We start from the raw sequence: 19,840 nt of genomic DNA on the forward strand, positions 1-19,840 counted from the left end.
CTGTATCATAATTCTTAACATTTCTTGAATGTTCTGTCCATGTGGAGCAATATGCTTTACAAACATTATTCAAATGTTATCTTGTTTAATCTTTATAACCCACTGAGATAGTTAACATTTTAATCCTCATTTTACAAATGAAGAAATTGAGTGTTAAGTAATGTGCTCACAGTAACACTACTAACAATGGAGCTGAAATTCAAACCAAGGCTGTTTAGCTCCAGAGCCTGTGTTCTTAATCACTATGCCATGCTGCCTCATTCAAGCACTATGCTTCAGAGAATTGAAAACGTTTTAATTATATATATTTTTAATTTGTATAATTTAATTTTTGTAGTTATATATGGCTTCCCAGGAGGTCTCACAGTGGTGAAGAATCTGCCTGCCAATGCAGGAGGTGCAGGAGATGTCGGTTTGATCCCTGGTTCAGGAAGGTCCCCTGGAGAAGGAAATGGCAACTCACTCCAGTATTCTTGCTTGGAAAATTCCATAGACAAAGGAGTCTGGCAGGCTACAGTCCATGGGGTCACAAAGAGTCGGACACAACTGAGAACATACACATACATACGTGTATATATATATGCATGTAACTGTATAAATGTGTACACCATGATATATCAATTACTGTACACAGTCATCTTGAAAACCATTTTTGGGGAATCTGGTTAATACCTGGTAGAACTCCAGGCTTCACTGAGACCTGGTCTGGATATCAGAGCTGGAAAATGGGCTGCATCCCTGTACACCTCACATCTGCTCTCACACAGGCAGCAGGTGTTAGAGCAACCTGGGATTAAGCTAAGTGTCTGCACTTAAAGGAGGCTGGAGTCATCTTACTGTACTGTAGGAATACGATGTCCAGTGTCAAAAATGACCACATCTCCCAACCTCTTCTCACAGGAGTGGCTCAAGTGTTAAATAGACTCGATGGGAAACCTTTCGATGATGCTGATCAACGACTTTTCGAGGTAAGAAAATAAATGTCTGAACCAGGGGTTATAGCTGAGTCAGTAGTAGCCTCCTGGTTATAGCTTGCCCACATTAGGAAGGATAAGTAATTATTAATTGACAATTTTTAATCATTATACTTTGGCAGCGTGATGAAATTTAAAGGAAGATTTAAAGAATGTATCAGTGTTTAGGTAAGATTTGATTCTGTTTTTCATGAATCAGGTTTTTTTTTTTTTATCTTAATTGATTGCTTTCCATGGGACTGAATTGCCTTCTTCTTCTCTCTGAAGTGTAAATCGTCTTATCTTTTTCTTGTTCATGTGCGTTCAGCCTTGAGACCTCTAACCAGCTCTGCCAAGGACACTGCCATCCCCTCTCTTCTGTTTCTAAGCTTCCATGTATTTACTCCTGTCTGCCCTCAGCTGGAGAGGTTCGCCTTGAACAGGGTTCCCGGTAGACTTTGCACCAGTAGCCAACATGAAAACCCCTGGATTATTTTTCTCTAGCTGAGAGTACATCGGAGCTTCTTTACTAACTGGTTCAAAATGTAAATCCTCCGTCCCCTTAACATTTACCTTATGGATACAATCACTTGGTTTCTTTACCAAACTTTTATACCCTAGCTTTTGAAAGAGGTTGCTTTTGGTTAAATGGAATGAAATGACTAAAATCGGTTTGCAACCTAAATAAAGTAAGAACACATTTAAATGGACTATATTTTTCTAAGTGTATAAAGTTATTTCTTCACAATAACATTAAATTAATAATTTTTCTCTTGTGCAGTGTGAGCGATAAAGCTGTTACATGACAATAGTAATTAAGAATTTCAATGTACATATTTCCCTAAGGCCTACCTCTGTGTACAATAAAATTATATTTTCTGGCCCATTCCTGATGCTTGTCTGCTTTTATATTAGATTATGCCAATGAGTTATTGCAATTTTTAATTAGTGAACTCTCTCTTTCCTAGGCTTTTGTCATCTTTTGTGGCCTTGGCATCAACAATACCATTATGTATGATCAAGTGAAGAAGTCATGGGCCAAGCAGTCTGTGGCTCTTGATGTAAGTGCAATATATTTATGTCAGAACTTATGCTAAAAGCTCTAATCTTTGAGGGGGAAAAGTCCTTGTTATGGAGTTTAGCTTTTCAATTTTTAATTATTTATTTATGGGGTCAAATTTTCGTGTCAAGGATTTGAATTTGATGAAAGCTACAGACCCTCTCTAGAAAAATACGCATGTGCACATAGTTTCACATCTAATTTCAAGGATTATAATTCAGGGATGATCACAGATCCCCTGCAGCCCAGCCGTATATGTTGCATAATGCGTGAGTGCTCAGTTGTGTCTGGCCCTTGGCGACCCCATAGACTGTAGCTCGCCAAGCTCCTCTGTCCGTAGAATTTTGCAGGTAAGAATACTGGAGTTCATTGCCATTTCCTACTTTTTACCTATTCTTTACCATTGTACCACCTGTGTACAGTTATTATAAGTACAGATTTAAAATTTTAGGTTTATTAAAAGGGATGATCCCAAATTAATTTGTCAGGATTTAAAATGTATTATGAATGTATTTTGAATATGTATAGATAATCTGGAAATTCACAACTTTTATTACTGTAAGAAAAAAACTCCACTGTGATAATGTGTGAGGCAGATGGGGCAAGCTGATCTTGTCACCATGCAAGCCCCCCACCCTTCCCCACCGCAGACATGAGCATCCCACTGAGAACTCAGCCCTGTTTCCCAGGCCTGTATTCCATCTCCCCTCAGACCCACTAAGTTCTAAAAGTATAGCTCTAGTCTCCCCTGAATCCCAGCTTGTTTAGACCCAATACCAATTTTTTTCCCAACTTCTATTAGCAAAGATTTTATTTATATCTATAAAATAAGTTTGGCTTCCCTGGTGGCTCATATAGTGAAGAATATGCTTGCAATGTAGGAGACCCAGATTCGATCTCTAGGTTGGGCAGATCCCCTGGAGAAGGAAATGGCAACCCACTCCAAAATTCTTTCCTGGAGAATTCCATGGACAGAGGAGACTGGTGGACTACAGTCCTGGGATCTCGAGAGTCAAATATGACTGAGCAACTCACCCACATGAAATAAGCAGAGCAGATAAAATGTCAATGTCTAGATAACATTATATGGTACAATATGATATAAGACATATACAGTCTTCAAAATATTCCGTGTATCAAGTGAGACACCGTTATGAAGAGAAAACCAAGGAAGAGGGTAAATAGGGGAGTCAGTGATACCTGCAGAATTCTGGTTTAAGGTTTAGAAGACTTAAAATTAACAGCCAACCATCTATGTGGGGCTTCCCTAGTATCTCAGCTGGCAAAGCAGGAGACCCCCAGGTCAATACCTGGGTCAGGAAGATCCCCTGGAGAAGCGATAGGCTACCCACTCCAGTATTCCTGCCTAGAGAATCCGCATGGACAGAGGAGCCTGGCAGGCTACAAACCGTGGAGTCGCAAAGAGTTGAATACTAAGCTTAGCATAACCATCTGTATACTTCTTCCCTTCCTAACCAGACCATGACGTCTGGAAGCAACAACGATCAGTGTCTTTTTTTTTTTTTTTGCAACCATATTCCCAGAGTCTAGCAGGGTACTTTGGCATTTATTGAATGGTTTTGGATGAATAGTTGAAGGGGAAAAAGGAGGGAGGAAAGAATGGAAGGAAGGGATTTTTTGCTCTCCCTCTGAGATAGTCCTGCTTTGTTTATATGTAACATCTCTCCAGTAAGAAATAAACACAAATATCTACAGGTTGAGTTAATTATACAGGTGAACTTTAAACATGCAGCCAGGGAATAAGAATCACTAGTAGAACATTAAGGTCTGTGTGCAGAACTGTCGTTAAATGCTGGCTCTGTCACCTGCCTCAGTGGTGAGAATTAAATGAGACGATACATGTGAAGATTTTAGGATGTGGTCAATAAAACAGTCACTTTATTACTTATAATTGTATTTTTATTAATGAGAAATTATCATGAGTTGGAAGAAAGAGCAGAAGACAGGAATTTGGAACAGCAAATGTTGAGTCATGCCTCCTTCACTCTCATTGAATTCAGATCTCCAGAGAGTTACTTCATCCATTGTTTGAGAATTTCTGAAACTATATAAAGGAGAATACACTATAAACTAGCCCCACTTAAACCCTACTTCATATTGCTATGATGGAATCTTCTCTCTCTTTCTCCCCCTCTCTCTCTCTCTCTCTCTCTCTCTCTCTCTCTCTCTCTCACACACACACACACACACACACACACACACACACACAGAGAGAACATCTCATTTTCTCACTCCTTGCCTACCTCCTAGTGGAGGGCTGAAGAGGGCTCAGATAACTGGGTTGAAGCATGAATGGCCGTTTACCAATGAAAGTCAGCATTCTCACCGGTTCCACTGCTTTTTAAAAATTGATATGTAGTTGATTCATAATGTTGTGTTAGTTTCTGGTATACAGCAAAATGATTCAGTAATTTAGATAATCTTTTTCAGATTCTTTTTCATTATAGGTTATCGTAACTTATGGAATATAGTTCCCTGTGCCATACAGTAGGGCCTTGTTCTTTATCGATATTATACAAATGGTAGTGTGTCTCTATTGCTCCCCCACCCTTTCCCCTTTGGTAATCCTAAGTTTGTTTTCTATATCTGCGAGTCTATTTCTGTTTTGTAAATAAATTCATTTGTATCATTTTTAAATGATTCCACATAAAAGTGATATAATACTGTTAGAATAGGCAAGCAGCTAGATATGAGCAGAGAAATGGGGGCACAGGCCAAATGGCAGGAAACCATACATCTTGTGAACAGCGGGGATCTGTGGGCAGACAGAGGGAAACAGGAACATCCCGACTGACAAGAAACCACACATTTTGGGGTGACAAAGGTCCTGGAGGAAAAAGATCTATCTGACTTACCTCGTTTTCACTGGTACCACTTCTTAATTATCTACCTACCCGACCTAGGGAACCCCACGACTCCCATTACCTAGAAAGTGCTAATATCGTGGTCTCCTTACCCACTAATTGACCATTTGAGTTCATAGTCAGCACCCTCTTGTCTGTGTGACTCAGATACTTCTTGTCCTTAGACACGAAAATTACTCCTGACACTCCCAAATTTTCAGCCCAACTCCGAGCCTCGTAACAATCTCACCTTTTAGAGGTGGATTTATTTGTGTGGACTTGTATGTCCCTTGTGCTTTATTTGTGCCAAAGTCAAAAGTAGCATTCCCAGGCAGGATTCTGGTGTTGCCCTCTTGGTTTTGTCCCTTTACCTCCACTCAGCCTCTACCCCACCAAGTCACCAAACTCTGTAGTAATCAAGGAGTATCCACCGCCCTCCCTAGCCCAGGAATCCATATGCAAGACTATCTGGAAGGATTTCTTATCTCAGAACTGTATGAAGACGGTATGATACTTTGAGAGCAACTAAACTCAAACTGTGGAATGAGATCTACATATGCTTACATATGTACATATACATTAGCTTCTGAATGGATCTGTAGTTTAAAATTATGTATTTATAAATATTATACATGAATATGAATAGTGTAATATTTACATAAATATTTAAGAGAATTATGTATCCATATCTATGTACTTATGTCAGTGTAGTTCAATGAGGGATGTAAAGTACTTTGCAGGAAAACTTAGCAAGCCTTTTTAAGGGTGAAATAGCAACAGCAACAATAATAGCAATAACAGGGAAGAGTGAAAGAGAGAGAGGGAGAACATGAGAGCAAGTGAGAGGCCATGTAAGCCAGGGGGACAGAACCCTGCTGGGGACAGAACAGCAGTGCTCTCCTTGTATCATCTACACCAGGACAGGACCTGGGCTCATCCACTCCCCTTATCCCATCGTAGCCAAGCAAAGGTTCCCCGCTTGGATTGGGACAGGTTCCTCTTGTGTTGTCCCATATTTGCTTATTCTCTCCAGTTTCTATTCTTGTCCCAAGATCTGTGTCTAAGTGTGGCTTTCTCCTTCCCCTAATCTTACTGCAGTGTCTTTTTTTTTCAGTTGGTAATGAGAGTGAAAGGAAATCATCTAGGTCCCAGCCCCCAGTGACAGTATCCCCACCCCTAGCGCACCTCCCACCCCCTAACCATCCCCTCCCCAGAGGGAGGCGCCAGAGCTCCTGGCCTAGAGAGGTCCTGTGAATACACGCCTTCCTGCTGCCCTTAAGACTGGAGAGAACACACAACGTTCTCTTATTTCTTTCAAAAAGTCTTTCCCCGGGCACTTTAAATAAAAATACCCTTTTGGTACATCCTCCGGAAGTAAACCTCCAAATAAGTTCTCTGGGAAGGCTAATCCTCACAGGTGCTCCCAGAAATGTTCAGAGCTCACTAGAGGTACACTTATAAGGCAGGGCCCCCACTCCCATCCGTTTTCCCCTGCAGAAGGCGGCTTCGGGCTTTATCCCAGGGAAAGGCCGTACAGGGAGAAGATTTAAAGCCTTGTCTTTGGCATCAGTCTGGTTAGTCTGGTTAGGATTGAATCCTGGTTTAGTAGCTGTTGATCTTGGACAAGCTACTTACCCTCTCAGTCTTAGTTTTTTTCATATGTTAAATGGATATGCTAAGAAAGTTGCTTTGACAGTTAAATCGAGTAGGATAAAAGCTGGAGAAAATAAGCAAATATAAGACAACACCAGAAGAGTGGTCCCTATTTGAGTGGGGAACCTTTGCTTGGCCATGATAGGATAAAGGGAGGGGGTGAGCCCAGGTCCTAGGGGAGATGATACAGGATAGCTGCATTGGTTCCGTGCCCCTGGCTTGCACGCCCTCTCACTTACTCTCAGTTAAATAATGCAGGGAAGTGTTCAGAGAGAACCTTTAGTTACAGTTAGCCATTCTATTACCTAGAGCACTCACTCTCCCTAATCAGCACTGAGTTCTGAGTCTGCTCAGCCCAAGATTTGCTGTAAAACTGCTGACTGAGGGGCTGGGCAAGAGCTGTAATTTTTTGACTCTTTTATTACAAAGATCATTTCCAGCTTGAAGTGTGAGCTGAAAACACATTACTCATTTCCTGATTCCTTGACAGAATTCCCCGTGTCAAAAACAGCATGTAAGTCATCAAAAGTTGCACATGTCCAAGGGCAAAGCCTCTCCCAAAAGACTTGCCATGCTGACAGTTTCAGCTCATTTTAGCTTACTTCACAAATGGTGAAAAATAGAACTATAAACATACAAAATATTTTCTACTTTTCTGGCCTTTAAAAATGAAGTGACTAACACATTATCTGGATTTTGCTTAACAGGTGAATTAGAAACTTTGTTTATAAACTTTATAAACAGGTAAATTATGAATTACTTTTCTGATTGCTTTTCTTAATTGTTCATAATTTAGTTATGTAGTTCTAGTTGTTAAATTCTTTTGTTCTTAAATATATGAAATTAATACTCTGAGGCTTTTAGAGAACAGAAGTGCTCTTAAAGCTGAATAACAGAACAAAAAGAGGAATTTCCTATCATGTTTAATAACTTTACTTCTGTGAGCTTGATTTCCATTTTGCATGAGCAGCAGAAATTTCACAAGAAAGTTACTGATGTGTGTTTACATTTTCTGACAGTGAGGATCCTATGATCAGAGTGGGAAAACTTTACCTCTAAGTCTATAAGTAATACAGAGAAAATACAACACAACTGTAGATATAGGATATTGCTTTTTCATTTTGAACATCAATTGTCCTGTGGAGTGTCTTTCATAGAGACTGCAAATGAAGAGATGAGAAATATCTAACACTGATGAGAAATTTTCCAAGAAATATTAAATCAGGATATTAGGGACACCTTATACACATAGGGCTTCCCTGGTGGCTCAGCGATAAAGAATCTGCCTGCAATGCAGGAGACCCGGGGTTTGAGCCCTGGGTCAGGAAGATTCCCTGAAAGAGGGCAAGGCAACCCACCCCAATACTCCTGCCTAGAGAATCCCACAGACAGAAGAGCCTGGGAGTGCTGCAGTCCATATGGTCACACAGAGTCAGACACGACTGCAGCAACTAAGCACCAGCGGCAGCATACACCTTTATGATCAAAAGAGGAAAGGAATGAAGGTCAAACAGGAAGTGTGAAAAGGACACATGCAATCAGGCGCCAAGCCCCATTGATTCTCCGTCACAAAAGCCTCTTCCATCCATTTCCTCCTTTCCGATTGCTACAGCAGTCTTCCTACTTAAAGGCCTCATTGCCTCCTGACTGAGCAAATGTAATAGCCTTCTATTTGTTCTTCCTAAACCATATTTTAGATTGCATCATTCACCCACTCACAAAGCTTAAATTATTCCCCCATTACCTATCAAAGTACAAACTTCTGGCCTTTGAGGTCCCTGGTAATCACATACCAAACAGTCTTCCTGCCTCTGGCCCTCATTTCTCTTCTCAGTATTCTGTGCTAATTACAAAACTCAGCTACATCATGGTCTACAAATCAGCCACCTGCTTCTCTGCCCTCTGATTTTTGTTCTAACATCCTCTCCACTGTATTCTGTTACAGTTATGCCATCTCCCCTCAAAATTGTCCCATCATTCAAAGCTTGATTTACATGTAATCTCTGTGTAAAGCTTCTGATCTCATGACTGTATGTTCCTGTTTGCCCTATATTGCAGTTAATGGCGAGTCTGTGTTTTCCTCTGTTACAATATGTGTGAATCAAAGCATATGATCATGTCTTAGCCACCTTTTATTCCATTTGATGTTTTATATAAATATAATGGTACTCAATACAAGTATATTGAATAAATGAAGGTGTGCGGCCATGAATTTCTCCATGAGAAATCTCCTAAGCTCCAAGAGGAGCTTTCTCTCTAACTGGGTGATTGAAAATGTTAGACTCCTAAGATGCCAGCAGAATGCCATTTGATTCTTTCTCACCCCTCTTCCTTTAAACTTACTCTGCTAAATCAGTCTTCCCCACTCCAGGGTGAACTCTGATAGATTCTACGGCTCTTCTGACATACTCAGGAGTTATACAGCCCCTGAGCTTTTCCTCTTGTTTGGGATAAGAAGCCTGTGGCCAGGAGAGGGTCACTTGTTGTTCAGTCACTAAGTCGTGTCTGACTCTTTGCGACCCCATGGACTGTAGCACGACAGGTTCCCTGTCCCTCACCATCTCCCGGAGTTTGCTCAAACTCGTGTCCATTGAGTCCATTGAGTCAGACATGGAGAGGGTGTTAGTGAGCCTTGTTACTCTTCCTCAGCTCAGTTCCTCTCCCAAGACAGGTGCAGGGAGGTCGGATGAGAGGGCAAAGCCTTACTTGACAGATGCTGCCCTAATGTGGTTTCAGGGCCCTCTGTATCAAACACCAACATTCTGTGTTTATCGTGAGTTGCTTTTATGAATTCTTCAGAGGACTAGCAAGTCTTTAGGACTAGCAACCTCCTGATGGCAGTGCCTGACATGGGTGTGCCTCTCCTGATGACTGGTTATAATCCCCCCTCAGCCCCTGGCTTCCAGGGGCCCATCCACACCCTTCTTCATGGGGATCACCTCACTCTTCCAGGAATTCCCCTTGGTCAAGGCCCATTTTTGTTTCTTATTTTTAACTGTGGTAAAATAGACACAGCATAAAACTTACTATTTTTAATTATACGGTTCAGTGACATTAAGTACTTTCACATTGTGATGCGACCGTCACCATCATCCATCGCCAGAACTTTTTCATCTTCCCAAAGTGAAATTCTGTGCCCATTAAACACTAACTCCTCATTTTTCCTTGCATGCAGCCCATGGCAACCACCATTCTCCTTTTCATCTATGTGTTTCTCTACTCAGGGTGCCTCATATAGCAAAATCTTAATTGTCCATATACAACTGGCTTATTTCACTTAGCATAATATTTTTAAGAGTCATCTATGTTGAAGCATGTGTCCAAATTTTCTTCCTTTTTAAGACTGATTAATATTCCATTATATGTATCTATTACATGTGTTCACTCATCTGTTGATAAACACTTGGGTTGCTTTCAGGTCAAAGTCCTTTTAAACCTGGACATCTTTCATAGATCCATTTGATCTATAGGAAAAATCACATGTTTTCAACCATTAGATTGAAGTGCAAATCCTCCTCAAAACACCTCTCTCTTTATGCTCACTAACTTCTGTAGGCTTTAGGTGTGAATCAGGTACCAGTCTCTGTTCCCACACTACACTAAGGTGAAAGACACAGTAGGTCCCCCAAATGATTGTCTGGAAGGAACTCTCAAGAAACCCTAAGATATCCTCAATACGCATACTCAGTTGCTCAGTGGTGTCTGACTCTGCGACCCTTTGGACTGTAGGTCACCAGGCTCCTCTGTCCATGGGATTCTTCAGGCAAGAATACTGGAGTGGGTTGCCATGCCCTCCTCCAGGGGATCTTCCTGACCCAGGAATGGAACCTGTGTCTCCCTCATTGGCAGATGGATTCTTTACCACTGAGTCATCAGGCAATCCCATCTCCTCAGTATGGGGCTCTCATAAACTGTTATCCTTTTTACGCAATGCAGAGTGGGAAACGAGCACCTCAATTTGGAGGCAGGAGAACTAGTTTGGGGCACCTTCTTTCCAAGGCCTACATAAAAGGCCTAGATGGCCCGGCACTCCCTTTAGAATGTAGTACCTATTGGTCGCAACTATAAACTCAGGCAGAAAGAGTCTCATTTAAACATTCTAGTTTGTCTACCAAAATAGTTTTTTCTAGACCAAGTTACTGTCAGACCACAATCCAGTGACTGCCCAAATGGTATCAACCCTGGAAAGACCCGTGTTTATTTGTAGGTACAGTGGATACAAGTTGGCAATTACAAAGCCAAATGCAATGCATCAGCAGAAATGCAATTATTCCCACTTGGAAATTCTTTTTAACTGACAATATGTTGGATTATGTAAACACTTCTTTCGGAGAAAAGTAAAAAGGAAACACAAATGACTCTGTTCAAATGGTTTTGTACTAATTAATTCCCTGTTGTGGCCACTACTACACCATTTGTTGTTCAGTGGCTCAGTCATGTCTGACTTTTTGCGACCCCATGGACTGCAGTACACCAGGCTTCCCTGTCCTTCACCATATCCCAGAGCTTGTCAAACTCATGTCCACTGAATCACTGATGACATCCAACCATCTCATCCTCTGTCATCCCCTTCTCCTCCTGCTTTCAATCTTTCCCGGCATCAGGGTCTTTTCAAATGAGTTGGCCTTTGCATCAGGTGGCCAAAGTATTGGAGCTTTAGTTTCAGCATCAGTCCTTCAATGAATATTCAGTGTTGATTCCTTTAGGATTGACTGGTTTGATCTCCTTGCAGTCCAAGGGACTCTCAAGAGTCTTCTCCAATACCACAGTTCGAAAGCATCAGTTCTTCAGTGCTCAGCCTTCTTTATGGTCCAACTATCACATCCATACGTGACTACTGGAAAAACCATAGCTTTGACTATATGGACCTTTGTCAGCAAAGTAATGTCTCTGCTTTTTAATGTTGTCTAGGTTTGTCATAGCTTTTCCTCCAAGAAGCAAGTGTCTTTTAATTTCATGCCTGGAGTCACCATCTGCAGTGGTTTTTGCTGCTGCTGCTGCTGCTGCTAAGTCGCTTCAGTCGTGTCCTACTCTGTGTGACCCTATAGACGGCAGCCCACCAGGCTCCACCATCCCTGGGATTCTCCAGGCAAGAACACTGAAGTGGGTTGTCATTCCCTTCTCCAATGCATGAAAGTGAAAAGTGAAAGTGAAGTCGCTCAGTCGTGTCTGACCCTCAGCGACCCCATGGACTACAGCCTTCAGGCTCCTCCATCCATGGGATTTTCCAGGCAAGAGTACTGGAGTGGGGTGCCATTGCCTTCTCCGCAGTGGTTTTTGAACCCCCCAAAATCAAGTCTCTCACCGTTTCCCCATCTGTTTGCCATGAAGTGATGGGACCAGATACCATGATCTTAGTTTTTGAATGTTTAGTTTTAAGCCAGCTTTTTCACTCTTCTCTTTCACCTTCATCAAGAGGCTCTTTAGTTCCTCTTTGCTTTCTGCCATAGGGGTGATCTTATCTGCATATCTGAGGTTGTTGATATTTCTCCCAGCAATCTTGATTCCAGCCTGTGCTTCATTCAGCCTGGCATTTTCATGATGTATGCTGCACATAATTTAAATAAGCAGGGTGGCAGTATACTGCCTTGATGTACTCCTTTCCCAATTTTGAACCAGTCCATTGTTCCATGTCTGGTTCTAACTGTTGCTTCTTGACCTGCATACAGGTTTCACAGGAGGCAGGTAACGTGGTCTGGTATTCCCATCTCTTTCAGGATTTTCCACAGTTTGTTGTGACACACACAGTCAAAGGCTTCAGCATAGTCAATGAAGCAGAAGTAGATGTTTTTCTGGAACTCTCTTGCTTTTTTGATGATCCAGCTGATGTTGGCAATTTGATCTCTGGTTCCTCTGCCTTTCCTAAATCCAGCTTGAACACCTGGCAGTTCATGGTTCATGTACTGTTGAAGCCTCGCTTGTAGAATTTTGAGCATTACTTTGCTAGCCTGTAAGATGAAGAAGGAAGTGGCAACCCACTCCAGTGTTCTTGCCTGGAGAATCCCAGGGATGGGGGAGCCTGGTGGGCTGCTATCTATGGGGTCGCACAGAGTCGGACACGACTGAAGCGACTTAGCAGCAGTAGCAGCAGCATGTTGAGGTAGGTTCCTTTATGCTCATTTTTTGAAGTGTTTTTACCATAAGTGGGTGCTGAATTTTGTTGAAGGCTTTTTCTGTATCTATTCAGATAAACATGTGGTTTTTACCTTTCAATTTGTTAATATGGTGTATCACATTGATTGATTTACATATATTGAAGAATCCTTGCATCCCTGGAACAAACCAGACTTGATCATGGTGTATGAGCTTTTTAATGTGTTGCTGAATTCTGTTAGCTAGAATTTTGTTCAGGATTTTTGCATCTATGTTCATCGGTGATATCAGCCTATAATTTTCTTCTTGTGTGTTGTCTTTGCCTGCTTTTGGTATCAGGATAACTGTGGCCTCATAGGATGAGTTTGGAAATGTTCCTTCCTCTGCAATTTTTTGGAAGAGTTTCAGAAAAATAGGCGTTAGCTCTTCTCTAAATGTTTGATAGAATTCCTCTGTGAAGCCCTCTGGCCCTGGGCTTTTGTTTTTTTGGAGATTATTATTATTATTATTACAGTTCAATTTCATTGTTTATAATTGGCTTGTTCATAATTTCTATTTCTTCCTGTTTCAGTCTTGTGAGGTTGAACTTTTCTAAGAATCTGTTCATTTCCTCTAGGTTGTCCATTTTATTAGCATATAGTTGCTCATAATATTCTCTTATGATCCTTTGTATTTCTGTCTGTTGTAACCTCTCCTTTTTCATTTCTAATTTTGTTGATTTGAGTTTTCTCCCTTTTTTTCATGATGAGTCTGGCTAGTGGTTTATCAATTTTGCTTATCTTCCCAAAGAACCACCGTTTAGTTTGCTTAATCTTTGCTAGTATTTCCTTCATTTCTTTTTCATTTATTTCTCCTCTGATCTTTATGATTTCTTTCCTTCTGGCAGATGAATTCTTTACCAACAGTGCCACCTGAGAACCCAAATTGTGACTTTTAAAAAATCCCTAAGAAAATAATCATGCTGAATTTCTTGAACTTCTTTGATAGCACAGTAAAGATGAACTAAACAGATAGTGTGAGCTTCAAATTTTCATTTGCTGCTTTCTGTTGCCCAAAGAAAGGTCTCACAATGACACACTGGTTGAACTTTGGGGATATTCTAGCATAGCCCATGCATTAGAATAAACAGGGGTGCTTTTTAAAAATATTGGTGCTTGGACCCTTTTCTAAACTGACTGAATCAGAAATCTCTGAGAGTGGAGACTGAGCATATGAATCTACAAAAAATTCTCCATGTGATTCTGATGCATGGTACAAAGTGAGAAACATTGGTGTAGAGTAATCTACTGATATTTGTGTGATAATTTCTCCAATACTTTCTTTCACAAAAGGCAACCATAGGATATTAGTACTTCCTTTATAAATATTTGTTGAAAAATTAGATTGAAGACAATAGGTGAATTGAAGTGAGGCTAAACGGTGCTGTCCCCTCCCTGCTCTGAATACCCATTTATTCTTTGACTCCTTCTAATGGGTTCCATCCTCACCTCTCTTTGGAGGTATCATCTGGAAGGCTATCAGTGAACACCTGTGTTCAGTTCCCATTCTCAGTTCTTAACTTCTCTTACCTGTTCATGCTGCTGACTCTCTTCCCTCAGTCACAGAAAAGAAAATAACCAGTCTACTATGGTAATTAACCTGCAAATGACTAGTTTATTTCATGGTCATAGGATCCAGAGCAAAGATAGATGCACCTTAAAACCAAGAAACAGCGCAACAATTTTAGTATTACAAGGCTCATTGTGCAATTTATTAGAATTTTATAGTTTTAAATTTTTCTTTAGTAAAAGGAGAAACAATTTCTATTCCAATGCCGCCTGCTGCTGCTGCTGCTAAGTCGCTTCAGTCATGTCCGACTCTGTGTGACCCCAGAGACAGCAGCCCACCAGGCTCCCCCATCCCTGGGATTCTCCAGGCAAGAATACTGGAGTGGGTTGCCATTTCCTTCTCCAATGCATGAAAGTGAAAAGTGAAAGTGAAGTCGCTCAGTCGTGTCCAACTCTTAACGACCCCATGGACTACAGCCTACCAGGCTCGTCTGCCCATGGGATTTTCCAGGCAAGAGTACTGGAGTGGGGTGCCATTGCCTTCTCCAATTCCAATGCCTAGAATAAGTTACCATCAGGTATAAGATTAGGTATGAAATTATGTTCATTCATAAACAAAGAAATAAATGATAACATTAAGCAAATACTTATATCTACTATATGTCAAGTATTAATACTTGAACATAATAATGAACATAATTTCATACCTAATCTTATACCTAATGGTATCTGAAGCATTTTGTGACTTGCTAACAGCTTCTGTAAGCACCTGTTATTGCAAATTTAGGACACAGTCTAGTGAAATATCTATGAAAAGTGTGATTGCCAGTTTATAACTTTGCAGATAAAGTCCACAAATTCTGTGAAGCTGGATCTGTGGGCCATTCCTTGAGCTAGCAATGAGGAAGTATATATGTTTTGTTCCTTTTGTCTCAATAATATCTGCTATAGATAATTAGGGTCACAAAGTATTTTTTAAAATCTTCTTGTTTGGAGGCAGATCAATCATAACTCTAGCAATTTTTCTGCTTTCTATGTTTTCTACTATACCCTCCCTTGCTTCTGTGACTCTACTTAAGTGATTCTTTCATTATTAAATCTCTTCAGCCCTCTTCTGAATACTCTTCGAGGTTGACATATGACCTATTTGCTCCTATTTTCTCTCTATACACTTTTTCCCTAAGCAATTTCAGCTACTCACTTGGCTTTAACTGAGATGACTCCCAATATGTATTCCTAGTTCCCTCTTTCTCTCTCCCTGAAGCTTCAGACTTTTATATCCTGCTAACTCTTAGCTCTTGTTTGTACCTCCAAAATTTCAGACTTAACATATTTAACAGTTACAATCCCCATTAAAAAAAGAATATACATATATTCTTTTTTAATATATTATATATATATATATAATTAATAGAAATTGAGGCACTTCCCTGGCAGTCCAGTATTTAAGATTCCTTGCTTTCAATTCAGGAGGTGAGGGTTTGATCCCTGGTCAGGGAACCAAGCTCTGTATGCTGTAGAGTGCAGTCACATACATACACATTTAACATAAATAAGTAGGGCTTTCCTGGTGACTTAGTGGTAAAGAATCCACCTGCCCATGCAAGAGACACAGGTTCGGTCCCTGATCAGGGAAGACACCACATGCTATTAAGCCCGTGCACCACAGCTATTGAGCTATGCTCTAGAGCCCAGGAGCCACAGCTCCTGAAGCAGGTGCACCTCAGAGCCAGGGCACCTGCAACAAGCCACCGCAGCGAGAAACCCACACAGGGCAACTAGAGAGAAGCGCCTGCTTGCCACTAGAGAAAAGCCCGAGCAGCAGTGAAGACCCAGCACAGCCAGAAGTAAATAGATAAATAAAAGTATTAAATAATAAAGAAATACGGTCCTGCCATCGAAAAAGACAGAACAGTGATATGATGGCTTCATTCACAGTGGTTTATCATTAACTTCTCCCTGGCTTTCCACATCTAGCCATTTGCCAGGCTATCATTTGGTTCCTGCACCATCTCCTTTTTCGCTGCTATCTCTGTAGTGCAAGTCTTTATTTCCTCTTTCCTGTATTGATGCTGACAATCCTGGCTCTAGTTTCTTATTTGCCCTGTGCATAATCCTCACAATATTTCTATTTGTCTTCCTAAATCATAATACTGGTTGTATCTGCTATAAAAAAAAAAATTAGTGACTTCCCATTGCATACAAATTAGGGCTTTCAAGATCCTCCGCTATTGATGACAATATTTTTTAACCTTAGTTTTCATTTTCTCCATCTAGGAAAAAAAAATCTCTATTATTATGTGTTTCTCAAAAATATCTTGAGATTCCCACTCTGGGTCCTTTCTGTATCTGCTTAAAAAAAAACTTTTAATAGACCTCAAATTTCACCTTTTCTTTTAATATTTCCTGTTGTGTCCCCAGTAGATGTGATTGTTCCTTTCTTTTAATCTCTATGAGGCTTTATTTAAATGGTTATTGTCACATGAAATCTCTGCTATGTTGCTTGATCTTCAAATAGAAATATTTTGCAAAGACTGATAAAAACATAGTGCTTACCACTTAGATATTTGATAATAAAGATAAAGATTAGTCAAACTGATTCTTCTATACTAAGTGTGACCCATATAGGATATAATTATTTCTTATCTTTTAAAATGTTTTTAAGTTAAGTTTAAATAATTTATCATTATAGGGATATAAAAAGTCTTTAGGAGAAATCAAATCAGTGGTAACCCCTGGCTAGAGTTTACTACATTTTCATTTGGGTTGACAACTTTTTCTTTTTTTTTTTTCCTTTCAGCCTTTTTAAGATGTCACTCTCTTACAGATTCTACTGTTACTAATGAAAACTCTGCCCTTATTTTTGTAAATGTGATGTGTCTTTATTTCTCATTTCTGTTAACATTTTCTTTTTAATTTTTGCTTTACAGTCATTTGATTGTGATGTATCTAGGTGTGTTTTTGTTTGTATTTCTTTTGCTTGGGGTTCACTGAGTTTCTTGGCTCAAAGGGTTAATAGCTTTCATAAATTTTAGAAAATATTTGGCTAATATCTCTTCAAATATTTATTTTTCTTTATTCTCTCGCCTTCTGGGTCCAGTTACATGCATGGTGAATCAGGTAATATTGGCCTACAGATCTCTGGCACGTAATTTTTTTCTTTTTTTTCCCCTCTGTGCTTCAGTTTGGGAGTTTTCCATTCAATTTTCTCAGAGTTTGCTGATTCTTTTTTCTTTCTAGTATTCTATAAAGTCCATCCATTTCTGATATTTTATGGTACTAGACCATCCCCATGGAAAAGAAATGCAAAAAAGCAAAATGGCTGTCTGGAGAAGCCTTACAAATAGCTGTGAAAAGAAGAGAAGCGAAAAGCAAAGGAGAAAAGGAAAGATATAAGCATCTGAATGCAGAGTTCCAAAGAATAGCAAGAAGAGATAAGAAAGCCTTCTTCAGCGATCAATGCAAAGAAATAGAGGAAAAGAACAGAATGGAAAAGACTAGAGATCTCTTCAAGAAAATTAGAGATACCAAGGGAATATTTCATGCAAAGATGGGCTCAATAAAGGACAGAAATGGTATGGACCTAACAGAAGCAGAAGATATTAAGAAGAGATGGCAAGAATACACAGAAGAACTGTACAAAAAGGATCTTCACGACCCAGATAATCATGATGATGTGATCACTCATCTAGAGCCAGACATCCTGGAATGTGAAGTCAAGTGGGCCTTAGGAAGCATCACTATGAACAAAGCTAGTGGAGGTGATGGAATTCCAGTTGAGCTATTTCAAATCCTGAAAGATAATGCTGTGAAAGTGCTGCACTCAGTATGCCAGCAAATTTGGAAAACTCAGCAGTGGCCACAGGACTGGAAAAGGTCAATTTTCATTCCAATCCCAAAGAAAGGCAATGCCAAAGAATGCTCAAACTACTGCACAATTGCACTCATCTCACATGCTAGTAAAGTAATGTTAAAAATTCTCCAAGCCAGGCTTCAGCAATACGTGAACCGGGAACTTCCTGATGTTCAAGCTGGTTTTAGAAAAGGCAGAGGAACCAGAGATCAAATTGCCAACATCCACTGGATCATGGAAAAAGCAAGAGAGTCCCAGAAAAAACATCTATTTCTGCTTTATTGACTATGCCAAAGCCTTTGACTGTGTGGATCACAATAAATTGTGGAAAATTCTGAAAAAGATGGGAATCGCAGACCACCTAACCTGCCTCTTGAGAAATCTGTATGCAGGCCAGGAAGCAACAGTTAGAACTGGACAGGGAACAACAGACTGGTTCCAAATAGGAAAAGGAGTGCATCAAGGCTGTATATTGTCACCCTGCTTATTTAACTTATATGAAGAGTACATTATGAGAAACGGTGGTCTGGAAGAAACACAAGCTGGAACCAAGATTGCCGAGAGAAATATCAATAACCTCAGATATGCAGATGACAGCACCCTTATGGCAGGAAGTGAAGAGGAACTAAAAAGCCTCTTGATGAAAGTGAAAGTGGAGAGTGAAAAACTTGGCTTAAAGCTCAACATTCAGAAAACGAAGATCATGGCATCCAGTCCCATCACTCCATGGGAAATAGATGGCGAAACAGTGGAAACAGTGTCAGACTTTATTTTTTTGGGCTCCAAAATCACTGCAGATGGTGACTGCAGCCATGAAATTAAAAGACGCTTACTCCTTGGAAGAAAAGCTATGAGCAACCTAGATAGCATATTCAAAAGCAGAGACATTACTCTGCCGACTAAGGTCTGTCTAGTCAAGGCTATGGTTTTTCCTGTGGTCATGTATGGATGTGAGAGTTGGACTGTGAAGAAGGCTGAGCGCCGAAGAATTGATGCTTTTGAACTGTGGTGTTAGAGAAGACTCTTGAGAGTCCCTTGGACTGCAAGGAGATCCAACCAGCCCATTCTGAAGGAGATCAGCCCTGGGATTTCTTTGGAAGGAATGATGCTAAAGCTGAGACTCCAGTACTTCGGCCACCTCATGCGAAGAGTTGACTCATTGGAAAAGACTTTGATGGTGGGAGGGATTGGGGGCAGGAGGAGAAGGGGATGACCGAGGATGAGATGGCTGGATGGCATCATGGACTCGATGGACATGAGTCTGAGTGAACTCCGGGTGTTGGTGATGGACAGGGAGGCCTGGCGTGCTGCGATTCATGGGGTCGCAAAGAGTCGGACACGACTGAGCGACTGAACTGAACTGAATGTTGTATTAATATTGTATGTTTCAATTCTAGACATTTTGACTTGGTTCTTTTATACACTTTAATTTCTCTGCTTGAAATATCCCAACCATTATTATGTCTAACTTTTCCTTTAAACTTTTAACATACAGTTCTTCACAAGTTATTTTGTATTTCTCATCTTTTTTTCTAACATCAGGGCATCCATGTCTGCCTCTATTGATTGCTTCTTTTCTCAGTTAGGAATCATATTTTTCTGTTTCTTTGCCTGTCTTTATAAATATTTATTGCATACCAAACATCTTGTATAGAAGAACAAAAGTAGATGAAGTTTTGGGTGGATACTGTTTGAGCTAAACAGTTTTTATTGTGTTCTTTTTTTCCAGACAGGATATGAGAGGATATGTGATCTTATGCCAGAGAGATCTGACATAAAGATTGCTTAGAGATCTGACAGCTAGCATGAGGAGCTGA

At 40.3% G+C, this 19,840-nt stretch overlaps 1 protein-coding gene across 1 annotated transcript in view; it reads left to right on the forward strand.

Annotated features, from left to right (window-relative positions):
* The window catches only part of PDE11A (phosphodiesterase 11A), a 429,146-nt gene that overhangs the window by 232,081 nt on the left and 177,225 nt on the right, over window positions 1-19,840 (forward strand). Inside the window, exons 8-9 of the mRNA XM_069577105.1 lie at window positions 901-968; window positions 1,922-2,014. Of these exons, the coding sequence (XP_069433206.1) occupies window positions 901-968; window positions 1,922-2,014 (161 nt within the window). The remainder of the gene's footprint in view (window positions 1-900; window positions 969-1,921; window positions 2,015-19,840) is intronic.

The sequence above is a fragment of the Ovis canadensis genome, chromosome 2, assembly GCF_042477335.2.
Source record: "Ovis canadensis isolate MfBH-ARS-UI-01 breed Bighorn chromosome 2, ARS-UI_OviCan_v2, whole genome shotgun sequence".
NCBI lineage: Eukaryota > Metazoa > Chordata > Mammalia > Artiodactyla > Bovidae > Ovis > Ovis canadensis.